Raw genomic sequence first — 12,904 nt, forward strand, 5'->3', positions numbered from 1 at the left:
AATAAAACATTACAGGAGCTGATGACCAGAATAGCCAGTTTAGTGAGAAACATAAATGACCTTATGGAGCTGAAAAACACAACATGATAACTTCACAATGCAATCACAAGTGTCCATAGCCAAACAGACTAAGTGGAGCAAAGAATCTCAGAGTTGAAGACTATCTTTCTGAAATAAGACAGGCAGACAAGAATAGAGAAAAAAGAATAAAAAGGAATAAACAAAACCTCCAAAAAGTATGGGATTATGTAAAGAGACCAAATCTATGACTGATTGGGGTACCTGAAGGAGATGGGGAGAACAGAACCAAGTTGGAAAACACACTTCAGGATATAATCCAGGAGAACTTCCCAAGCCTAGCAAGATAGGCCAACATTCAAATATAGGAAATCCAGAGAACCTCAGTAAGATACTACAGGAGAAGATCAACCCCAAGACACATAATCACTGGATTCTCCAAGGTCAAAATGAATGAAAAAAAAGTTAAGGGTAGCCAGAAAGAAAAGCCAGGATGCCTACAAAGGGAAGCCCATCAGACCAACAGCAGACCTCTACAGAAACCTACAAGCCAGAAGAGTTTGGCGGCCAATATTCAACATTCTTAAAGAAAATAATTTCCAGTCCAGAATTTCATATCTAGCCAAACTAAACTTCGTAAGTAAAGGAGAAATAAGATCCTTTTCTGACAAGTAAATGCTGAGGGAATTCATCACCACCAGGCCTACCTTGCCAGAGCTCTTGAAGGAAGTGCTAAATATGGAAAGGAAAAACCATTACTAGCCACTACAAAAACACACTGAAATACACAGACCAGTGACACTAAGAAGCAACCACATAAACAAGTTTACAAAATAACCAGCTAGGCCGGGCATGGTGGCTCAAGCCTGTAATCCCAGCACTTTGGGAGGCCGAGACGGGTGGATCACGAGGTCAGGAGATCGAGACCATCCTGGCTAACACACTGAAACCCCATCTCTACTAAAAATACAAAAACTAGCCGGGCAAGGTGGCGGGCGCCTGTAGTCCCAGCTACTCGGGAGGCTGAGGCAGGAGAATGCCGTAAACCCAGGAGGCGGAGCTTGCAGTGAGCTGAGATCCGGCCACTGCACTCCAGTCCGGGTGACAGAGCGAGACTCTGCCTCAAAAAAATAAAATAAAATAAAAAAATAACCAGCTAGCATCATGATGACAGGATCAAATTAACACATATCAACACTAAACTTAAATGTAAACAGGCTAAGTGCCCCAGTTAAAAGACACAGAATGTCAAACTGGATAAAGAGAGCGCCAAGACCTATTGGTATGCTGTCTTCAAGAGACCTGTCTCACATGCAATGACACACATAGGCTCAAAATAAAGTGATGGAGGAAAATTTATCAAGCAATGAAAAACTGAAAAAAGAAGAGCCTGTACTCCTAGTTTGTGACAAAAGAGATTTTAAACCAACAAAGGTAGAAGAAAAGGTTCAATTCAACAAGAAGAGCTAAGTATCCTAAATGCATATGCACCCAATACAGGAGCACCCAGATTCATATAGAGACCTACAGAGAAACTTATACTCCCACACAGTGATAGTGATTGTAACACCCCACTGACAATATTAGACAGATCACTGAGACAGAAAATTAACAAAGATATTCAGGACTTGAACAGCTCTGGATCAAGTGGACCTGATAGATATCTACAGAACTCTCCACTCCAAAACAACAGAATATATATTCTTCTCATTGCCGCATGACACTTACTCTAAAATTGATCACATAATTGGAAGTAAAACATTCCTCAGCACATGCAAAATAACCGAAATCATAACAGTCTCTCAGATCACAGCACAATCAAATTAAACTCAAGATTAAGAAATTTGCTCTAAACCACACTACTACTTTGAGAAATTGAACAGCCTGCCCCCGGGTGACCCTCGGGTAAATAATAAAATTAAGGCAGAAATCAAGAAATTCTTTGAAACTAATGAGAACAAAGAGACCAATACTGAGTTCTGAAATTGAGACAGTAATAAATAGTGTCTACCAACCAAAAAAAGTCACAGGACCGCATGGATTTACAGCTGAATTCTAACAGAGGTACAAAGATGAGCTGGTACTATTTCTTCTGAAACTATTCCAAACAATTGAAAATGAGGGACTTGTCCCTAACTCATTTTATGAGGCCAGTATCATGCTGATACCAAAACCTGGGAGAGATATTCAACAATGAGAAAAAGCTTTGGGCTAATACCCTTGATAAACATGGATGCAAAAATCCTCAATAAAATGCTGGCAAACTGAATCCAGCAGTACATTAAAAAGTTTATCCACCATGATCAAGTTGACTTCATCCCTGGGATGCAAGGTTGGTTCAACATACACAAAACAATAAATGTGATTCATTATATAAACAGAACTAAAGACAAAAACTACATAATTATCTCAATAGATGCAGAAATGGCCTTCAATAATATTCAACATCCCTTCATTTAAAAACTCTCAATAAACTAGGTATTGAAGGAGCATACTTCAAAATAGTAAAAGCCATATAGGACAAACCCACAGCCAATATCATACTGAATGGGCAAAAGCTGGAAGCATTCACCTTGAAAACCAGCACAAGACAAGGATGCCCTCTCACCACTCCTATTCAACATAGTATATTGGAAGTTCTGACCAGGGCAATCAGGCAAGAGAAAAAAATAAAGGGTATTCAAATCAAAAGAGAGGAAGCCAAATTGTCTTTGCAGATGACATGATCTTATATCTAAAAAACCCCATCATCTAGGCCCAAAAGCTCCTCAAAAGCTGTGAAAAGCAACTTCAGTAAAGTCTCAACATACAAAATCACTGTGCAAAAATCACTAGCATTCTTATACACCAACAATAGGCAAGCAGAGAGCCAAATAATCAAAGAACTCCCATTCACAATTGCTACAAAGAGAATAAAATCCCTAGGAATACAGCTAATAAGGGAAGTGAAGGACCTCTTCAGGGAGAACTACAAACCACTGTTCAAAGAAATCAGAGAGGACACAGCCAAACAGAAACACATTCCATGCTCATGGATAGAAAAAATCAACATCATGAAAATGACCACACTGCCCAAAGTAATTTATAGATTTAATGCTATGCCCGTTAAACTACCTTTGACATTCTTGACAGAATTAGAAAAAAACTGTTTTAAAATTCATGTGGAATCAATAAAGAGCCCGTATAGCCAAACCAATCCTAAGCTAAAAGAACAAAGCTGGAGGCATCATACTACTCAACTTCAAATTACAGTGCAAGGCTACAGTAACCAAACAGCATGGTACTGGTACAAAAATAGACATATAGACCGAAGGAACAGAATACAGAACTCACAAATAAGACCAAACACCCATAACCATCTGATCATCAACAAATCTGACAAAAACAAGCAATGGGAAAAGGATTCCCTATTTAATAAATGGCACTGTGAGAACTGGCTAACCATACAAAGAAAACTGAAACTGGACCCCTTCCTTACATCTTATACGAAATAAAATAAATAAAATAAAATAAGATGGATTAAAGACTTAAATCTGAATCTCAAAACTATAAAAACCCTAGAAGAAAATCTAGACAATGCCATTCAGGACATAGGCACAGGCAAAGATCTCATGACAAAAATGCCAAAGCCAATGGCAACAAAAGCAAACACTGATAAATGGGATCTAATTAAACTAAAGAGCTTCCGCACAGCAAAAGAAACTATCATCAGAGTGAACAGACAACGTACAGAATGGGAAGAAATTTTCACAATCTATCAGTCTGACAAAGGGCTAATATCCAGAGTCTATAAAGAACTTCACTTCTCAAAAGAAGATATTCATGCAGCCAGCAAACATATGAGAAAAAGCTCATCATCACTGATCCTTAGAGAAATACAAATTGAAATCACAATGAGATATCATCTGATGCCAGTCAGAATGGCAATTATGAAGAAGTAAAGAAACAACAGATGTCGGTGAGATTGCAGAGAAAAAGGAATGCTTTTACACGGTTGGTGGGAATGTAAATTAGTTCAACTATTGTGAAAGACAGTGTGGTAATTCCTCAAAGATCTAGAAGCAGAAATGCCATTTTACCCAGCAATCCCATTACTGGATATATACCCAAAGGAATGTAAATTACTCTATTATAAAGATACATGCATGTGTATGACCACTGCAGCACTATTCACAGTAGCAAACACATGGAATCAACCCAAATGCCCATTAATGATAGACTGGATAAAGAAAATGTGACACATATACACTATGGAAATACTATGCAGCCATAAAAAGGAATGCGATAATGTCCTTTGCAGGTACATAGATAGAGCTAGAAGCCTTTATCCTCAGCAAACTAACACAGAAACAGAAAACCAAACACTGCGTGTTGTCACTTATAAGTGGGAGCTGAACAACGAGAACACATGGACACACTGGAAGCAACAACACACAGTAGGGCCTCTCATGGGTGAGATGATGGGAGGGAGACCATCGGGAAGACTAGCTAATGGATACTGGGCTTAATACCTAGATGATAGGTTGATCTGTGCAGCAAACCATGGCACATGTTTACCTAAGTAACAAACCTGCACATCCTGCACATGTACCCTGGAACTTAAAATAAAATTTGAAGAAAAAAAACCCCATGAGGAATTGTTTAAACTATACAACCACATGGAAATGAAACAACATGCTTCTGAGTGACCTGTGGGCCAATGAAGAAATTAATAAGAAAGGTAAAAAATGTATTGAAACAAATGATAATGGAAACACAACATACTAAAGCCAATGGGATACAGCAAAAGCAGCACTAAGCAGGAAATGTTTAACTATAAGTGCCTACATCAAAAAAGAACAAAGACGTCAAATAAATAAACTAACAATGCATCTTAAAGAATCAGAAAAACAAGAGCAAACTGCACCCAAAATTAGTGGTAGAAAATAAATAATAAATATCAGAGCAAAAATAAATGAATTTGGAAATAAGAAAACAATGCCAAGATCAATGAAACAAAATGTTTTTAAAAAGGTGAACAAAATGGACAAAGCTTTAGCCAGACTAATAACAAAAATAAAAAAAGGAGAAAACCCAACTAAATAAAGTCAGAGATGAAAAAGGAGACATTAGAACTGATATCACAGAAATTCAAAGAATCATTAGTGGCTACTATGAGCAACTATATGCCAATAAATTAGAAAAGCTAGAGGAAATAAAATCAAAATAAATAAATTAGAAAAGCTAGAGGAAAAATAAATTTCTAGACTCATACAATGTGCCAAGATTGAACTATGATGTAATTCAAAACCTGAACAGACCAGTAGTAAGTAACAAGATTGAAGTCATAATAAAAAGTCTCCAAGTAAGGCAAAACCTGGGACCCAATGGCTTCACTGTCGAATTCTATCAAACATTTAAAGAACTAATATCAATCCTGCTCAAACTATTCTGAAAAACAGAGGAGGAGGAAATCCTTCCAAACTCATTCTATGAGGCCAGTATTACCACGATAACAAAATCAGACAAAGATACACACACACACGCACAAAAGAAAGAAAAACAAAATGAAAACTATGGGCCAAAAACTTCTAATGAACATTGATGCAAAAATCCTTAACAAAATACTAGCCAAGTGAAGTCACAAATACATTAAAAAGATGATTCACAACCAAGCTGGATCACAACCCAGAGATTCAAAGATGGTGCAAGCTATGCAAATCAATCAGTGAGACACATCATGTCAACAGAATAAAGGACAGAAATCACATGATCATTTCTATTGATGCTGAAAAAGCATTTGAAAAAAATTTAACATCACTTCAGGATAAAAATCCTCAAAAAACTGGGTATAGAAGAAATATACCTCGACATAATAAAAGCCATATACAACAGAGCTGCTGCTAGTATCATACTGAATGAAAAACTGAAAGCCATTCCATTCCTCTAAGATCTGGTACACATCAAGGATGCTCACTGTCACCACTGTTATTCAACACGGTGCTGGAAGTCCTAGCTAGAGCAATCCCACAAGGGAAAGATAAAAAGCATATCAACATTGGAAAGGAAGAAGTCAAATTATCCCTCTTTGCAGATGACATGATCTTACATTTGGAAAAACCTGAAGACTCCACTCCACAAAAAAAAACTATTAGAGCTGATTAAAAAAATTCAGTAAAGTTGCAGGCTTCAAAATCAATAATACAAAAATCAGTAGCATTTCTATATGCCAACAGTGAACAACCTGAAAGAGAAATTAAAGAAGCAATCTCATTTACAAGAGCCACAAATAAAATCAAATACGTAGAAATTAACTTAATGAAAGACGTGAAAGATCTCTATAATGAAAACTGTAAAACACTGATGAAAGAAATTGAAGAGGACGCAAACGAATAGAAAAAACTACATGTTTATAAACCAGAAGACTCAATATTGTTAAAATGTCCATACTACCCAGAGCAATCTACATATTCAATACTATCTGTATCAAAATACCAATGACAGTCTTCACAGAAATAGATAAAAGTATCCTAAAATTTATACTGAACCACAAAAGACCCAGAATACCCAATGCCATCCTGAGCAAAAAGAACAAAATTGGAAGAATCCCATTATCTGACTTCAAATTATACTACAGACATATAGTAACCCAAACATCATGGTACCGGCATTATACACATAGACCAATGGAACAGAACAGAGAACCCAGAAACAAATCCACATACCTACAGTGAACTCATTTTTGACAAAGGTGCCTAGAACATACCCTGGGGAAAAGACAATCTCTTCAATAAATGGTGCTGGGAAAACGGAATATCAACATGCAGAAGAATAAAACTAGACAGCTATTTCTTGCCATATACAAAAGTCAAATCAAAGGGGTTTAACAACTTAAATCTAAGACTTCAAACTATGACACTACCACAGGAAAACATTGGGGAAACTCTCCAGGACATTGGTCTGGGCAAATATGTCTTAATACCTCACAAGCATGGGCAACCTAAGCAAAATGGACAAATGGGATCACAACAAGTGAAAAAGCTTTTTCATAGCAAAGAAAAAAAAAATCAACAAAGTGAAGAGACAGCTCACATAACAGGATAAAATATTTGCAAACTATCCATCTGACAAGGGATTAATCACTAGAAAATACATAGAGCTCAAACACGTCTATAGGAAAAAAAATCTAGTAATCCTATTAAAAAATGGCCAAAATATTTGAATAGTCATTTCTCAAAAGAAGACATACACATGGCTAACAGGCATATGAAAAGATGCTCAACATCAGTGGTCATCAGAGAAATGCAAATCAAAACTACAATGAGACATCATCTGACCCTAGTTAAAATGGTTTTTATCCAAAAGACAGGCAATAACAAATGCTGGAGAGAATGTGGAGGAAAGGGAACCCTGTATACTCTGTTGATGGGAATGTAAATTAGTACAACCACCATAAAAACAGCTGGAGGTTCCTCAAAAAACTAAAAAGAGAGCTACCATATGATCCAGCAATCCCACTGCTGGGTATATACCCCAAAGAAAGGAGATCAGAATATTGAAGAGATATCTGAACTCCTATGTTTGCTGCAGCACTGTTCACAAGAGCCAAGATTTGGAAGCAACATAAGTGTCCATTGAGAGATAAATGGATAAAAGAAATGTGGTACATATATACAACAGAGTTCCATTCAGGCATAAAAAAGAACAAGATCCTGTCACTTGCAACGCATTAGATGGAACTGGCAGTCATTATGTTCAGTGAAATAAACTAGGCACAGAAACACAAACATCACATGTTCTCACTTATCTGTGGTATTTAAAAATCAAAATAATTGAACTCATGGAGATAGAGAGTAGAAGGATTGGTACCAGAGGCTAGGAAGGGTAGTGGGGTTGAGGGTCAGGGTGGGGAAAGTAGGGATGGTTAACAGGTACAAAAAAAATAGAATGAATAAGACCTAGCATTTGATGGCACAACAGGGTGACTATGGTCAGTAGTAATTTAACTGCACACTTAAAAATAACTGAAGGAGTATAATTGGATTGCTTGTAACACAAAGGATAAAAGCTTGAGGAGATGGTACCCTGTTTTCCATGATGTAATTACCAGGTATTGCATGCCTTATCAAACTATCTCTTGTATCCCATAAATATATATACCAACTATATACCCACAAAAATTAAAAATTAAAAAAAATGGTAATAACTGACAAGCTGCTAGGATGGCTCCCTCAGCCCTGGATTGCCTGCCTATCTCCCAACTGTTATAAGAGAGAAACTTCTGTCTTGTTTGATCCACTGTCTTTAGATGTCTCTTTGTCATAGCAGTGGAGCCTGTACATACATACCTAAACTCATACAATGTCCTTCCTACTTTTCGAATGTTACAGTATTTCTTGGGCTGGATGTGGTGGTTCACACTTGTAATCCCAGCACCTTGGGAGGCTGAGGTGGGTGGATCACCTGAGGTCAGGAGTTTGAGACCAGCCTGGCCAACATGGCAAAACCCCATCTCTAGTAAGAAATACAAAAATTAGCCGGGCATGGTGGTGCACACCTGTAATCCCAGCTACTTGGGAGGCTGAGGCAGGAGAATCACATGAACCCAGGAGGCAGAGGTTTCAGTAAGCTGAGATCACACTGCTGCACTACAGCATGGGTGACAGAGGAGACACTCTGTCTCAAAAATAAAATAAAGTATTTATTTAATAAAATAATTGTGATAATAGGTTGAAAAATTTTTAAGTCCTGAATTGGAAAATAAAAAGAAAGTTAATGGTCTTATATCAGTATCCTCAATCATTTAAAAATATTTTTATTGATGAAATTAAAAATTTGAGACTTCCTGATTTTGATGGTATATGGGCCAAATAGGTGACATGAACATTTTAACGCTCAAGAATCTTGCTTGCCCAGAGGGGATATTCTGGTAACAACAAAACTCTTGCACAAGTTATCACCTCTGTTTGGGTAACTCTAATAAGTGCTGCTACTTTCAGGGTTTTTGTTTCTGGTCAGAAAATGAATGGAAGATGATCAGTGAAGGACAGCTTATGCTAGACTCATGAGAGACTCTAAGAAACGTTTTCAGCTGTGTATAAATAAATTGATAAGCAGGAGGAGATCCATGGAGCCACTGCAACTAGGGATGTCAAATATGATCAATTAATAGTGGCTGCTTGGAAGTTTTTGAAAATACAGTGACCCATTAGAAAGGTTTGCTTTGGGTGTGGAAGGTATCATGTATACTTAAATTAAGAGAGGGCTTAAAATGAATCAGAAAACCTATTTTCCTTACCTGTGTGCCACACTTCCTTTCTTGATATCTGAAATGACGAGGGGGTCTCCTGGTTTTCTACTAGATGGTGCTGTAATAATGGAGATAGAATAATCACATCTTCATATCCATTATTCACCCTTTACTGTACATTTCCCCTGTTTTATAATAACTTAATGCAAGTAATGTTTGTATACAAAACAAAGATGGTCAGCAAATGAATTAGCAAGTATGCACATTATATCTATACAAATGTTTATGTTGAAATATTTACAAACAAAAACTAAAGGAATGCCACTTTAAATTTGTAATTAGAGAAAGGAATTGGGTAAGTACCTATTAGATTTAAATCTATTTTAATAAGCAATTCCCAAGAGAGGACCTGAAGGGTGGGTACCTCAGTTGGAGAGTATTAAAATCAATTGGGGGCTCCCTTTAGTTACCCCTTCTTCTATTCCTTTCCAGTGAGGAGACACCACTGTTGATGGGAATATGCCATATTACTCCAGTGTAGAGTGGGAAAGTGGATAAGAATCACTGATTTAAAGTTCCTTTTTTTTTGGCTAGGCACAGTGGCTCATGCCTGTAATCCTAGCACTTTGAGAGGTTGAGGCGGGAGGATCACCTGGGGTCAGAAGTTCGACATCAGCCTGACCAACATGGTGAAACCCCATCTCTACTAAAAACACAAAAATTAGAAAGGCGTGGTGGTGCATGCCTATAGTCCCAGCTACGTGGGAGGCTGAGGCAGGAGAATTGCTTTTACCCAGGAGGCAGAGGTTGCAGTGAGCCAAGATCACACCACTCACTCTAGCCTGGGCAACAGAGCAAGACTCTGTCTCAATAAATAAATAAATAAATAAATAAATAAATAAATAAATAAATAAATAAAGTTCTTTTTTTTTTCTCCACAAGGAAATCTTTTGCTAGATGGACTCTAAATCTTTAAATTCTGCTCACAAATTCATACTTAGAAAGCTCCTGGAATGTGACTGTCTTTTTTCTTTTAGTAAATATTTTGTTATTAGTTAACTAAATTTTTATATATGCTGATATTCTAAACATGTACATGTAACTTTTATTACATTTATAGATAAAACTATTATATTGCACAGTGATCAGTTTTGGGCTTTATCAATTTTCTTAGGAATATTTCCATTTATGGGTATAAAAAACAATTAGAAATGAGCCTACTTAGAATTAACCCTAGAAACTAATTATAGTCCATATAAATACAAAAAATCATCTTGACTTAGAGATTTACATTTAATTCAGGAATCTGATCCTTAAAATTAGCCATACAACATTTGTGAAAAACAATTTGCCTCTGAAAGGAGACATTTTGCCAACCTGAAGGCTGGAGAGGTTTCCTTCTAGAGATCATTAACAGGCCCCTAAAGTAAGATTTTATTATAAACAGTCTGATCAACCCATAATAATCACAGAGCCATATCACATCCCATAATCCCATCTGAATCCTAGGAAAATGTTTATGCACAAGAACAGATGGCTTAATACCTTAACACAACACTTCAAGAAAAAGAAAACACATATACCGATACCTTACCCACTGTCTAAATTAGTCCAGAGTAAATGCTAATGGGACTTCATTCAATCATTATTCTTAGCCGCTAGTGAAGGATGCAAAACATTCTCTTCACTTTAATTAAGTCATAATTTAAAACTCCATTCAATGATTTGATAGAATGCCTCTAGAGGCATATAAGCATCTAGGATTTCTAGTTACATCATATTGCAAAACTGCAAATTGTTCTGGTCATAGGGCACAGAAATAAAAACTTTGTTAGTACCAGCAAGTATAGCTTTTCTAGCATCTGCCAATGAATTGACACAATATTTTGCCAAGCTGTAGTAACCATCACATAGCACTCAACGTTTCCTTTGGCTTTTAAAAAAATCCATGTTCCACTGAAATGATCTGTAAAACCAAACAATAGTAGAGGCAACAAAATACATCAGACCTATCTGTCATCCTTGAAAGAGAGGAATATAGCACTACGGGCTCTTGGTCAAACCTACACAGCTTTGCAGAGGAGTTTGAAACTTCTCATGGTCTACAGACATCTATGGTGGCCATTTTCACATTTACTAGATTCTTCTCTTTCTCCTTTAATGGAGTCAATAGGGTGGATGCCCATTGGGATAATGAGGTTGAACCCAGGAGTGTGTCATCCAGATCTGTATGAGATCCTGCCCATCACCACCATGCATGTTAAATGTAGCTATGCATGGTCCGGGGGACCAGTCATGGTTTGTGTATCCTAGCCCCATGTTTTAATTTTCTACTACCTAAGAAGGAGTCACAAACCAAGCATGCTTTGCTTGGCTAGTAGTGCTTTAAAAATATTTAGTTGCTAACACTTACAAATTAGTAGATTTTATATAGATACATGGCTTCTTTAAAAAAAAAAAAAACAGATGGGCAATATGATGTCATGATTAAGAGACAGGACTTGGTAGCCAGAATGGTTGGATCCAAAATCCTGGCTCTACCACCTATTCGCTATATGTGCTTGAGCACACAGTCCTTAGGTGCCTTAGTTTCCTCATCTGCAAAATGGTGTTGATGAATAACAGTGCTTATCGTAGTTTCTGTTGGGAGGATTATGTGAGCTATTATATGTAAAGAGACTGAACAAGGGCACACATAATGAATTACATAAATGTTTATTGTTACTATTATTGTTTAACAACAGTGGACTAAGTTTCCCACTACCTCCTTTAGACGGAGCCTTTGATTTTCCATTTGCCTCTATCCTCATTGGGCTGATCTCACTTTCTGAGTTGCCTCACCCATGAAGGCTTCTGAGTTTGTGATCCTTTGAATGAGAATATACTAGCATTCACCCAGTGCCTGGAATTTGATTGGACTTCTCCACAGAACCATTCATTTATTTAGTACATATTTATTGAACACCAACTATGAGACAGGCACCTCTGCTCTGGGCACTGGCTATGAAACCCCAGAGAAGTTGAATAAAAAGGAGAGGCAGGGCTGGTTAAATCTCCTGAGGTTAGTGGGCATGAAATAGTTTTCTCTCTTCTGTGAAGTGATTCCAAGTGGGAAATCCATACGAATGCATCATATGGGGATGGGGAAGGACACTGAATACTTCCAAGAGTGTGATTAAGAAGAAAAGGGCAACAAAAGCTTATTAAGTTCTGAAGCAGAAAAAACAATCACATCTCTTTGAAATTTCAAACTCCTTGAAATTTCAACTTAACTGGTCAAACACACAACTAAAAGTCTGACAAAAAAGAGCAATGATGCTAAATCCTTTGTTATACAATATATATTAGTACTGCCACTTTCCCATTCCTATTTTATGAAATGATTTTCATTCAAATTCGTCACTTTTATCTCCAATGCAGGTGTTTTTGTTGTTACTAGATTTGCATTGAGTCATTTACAAGCTTGTTCAGAATTCATCATTGTCATCTGTGTCTACAGCTCTTCTGCAATCTAGCAAGACAATGTCATTGGAAATTTTATCCCAGATCACAAGAATCCATTTTAATAACATTGCAATATTGAGATTTTTCATTCTGCCTAAGACATACATTCTTGGTACTCACAAGGAAACAACTTACTATATTACTTTTTAAAAT

At 36.9% G+C, this 12,904-nt stretch overlaps 1 protein-coding gene across 4 annotated transcripts in view; it reads right to left on the minus strand.

Moving 5' to 3' along the window:
• GRIP1 (glutamate receptor interacting protein 1) overlaps positions 1–12,904 on the minus strand; it is a 325,602-nt gene that overhangs the window by 66,464 nt on the left and 246,234 nt on the right. For all 4 annotated transcript variants that reach the window (XM_031936348.1, XM_023225078.1, XM_023225077.2 and 1 more), the window contains one exon: positions 9,296–9,365. In XM_031936348.1, the coding sequence (XP_031792208.1) occupies positions 9,296–9,365 (70 nt within the window). The remainder of the gene's footprint in view (positions 1–9,295; positions 9,366–12,904) is intronic.

This window comes from Piliocolobus tephrosceles, chromosome 10 (genome assembly GCF_002776525.5).
Source record: "Piliocolobus tephrosceles isolate RC106 chromosome 10, ASM277652v3, whole genome shotgun sequence".
Lineage (NCBI taxonomy): Eukaryota > Metazoa > Chordata > Mammalia > Primates > Cercopithecidae > Piliocolobus > Piliocolobus tephrosceles.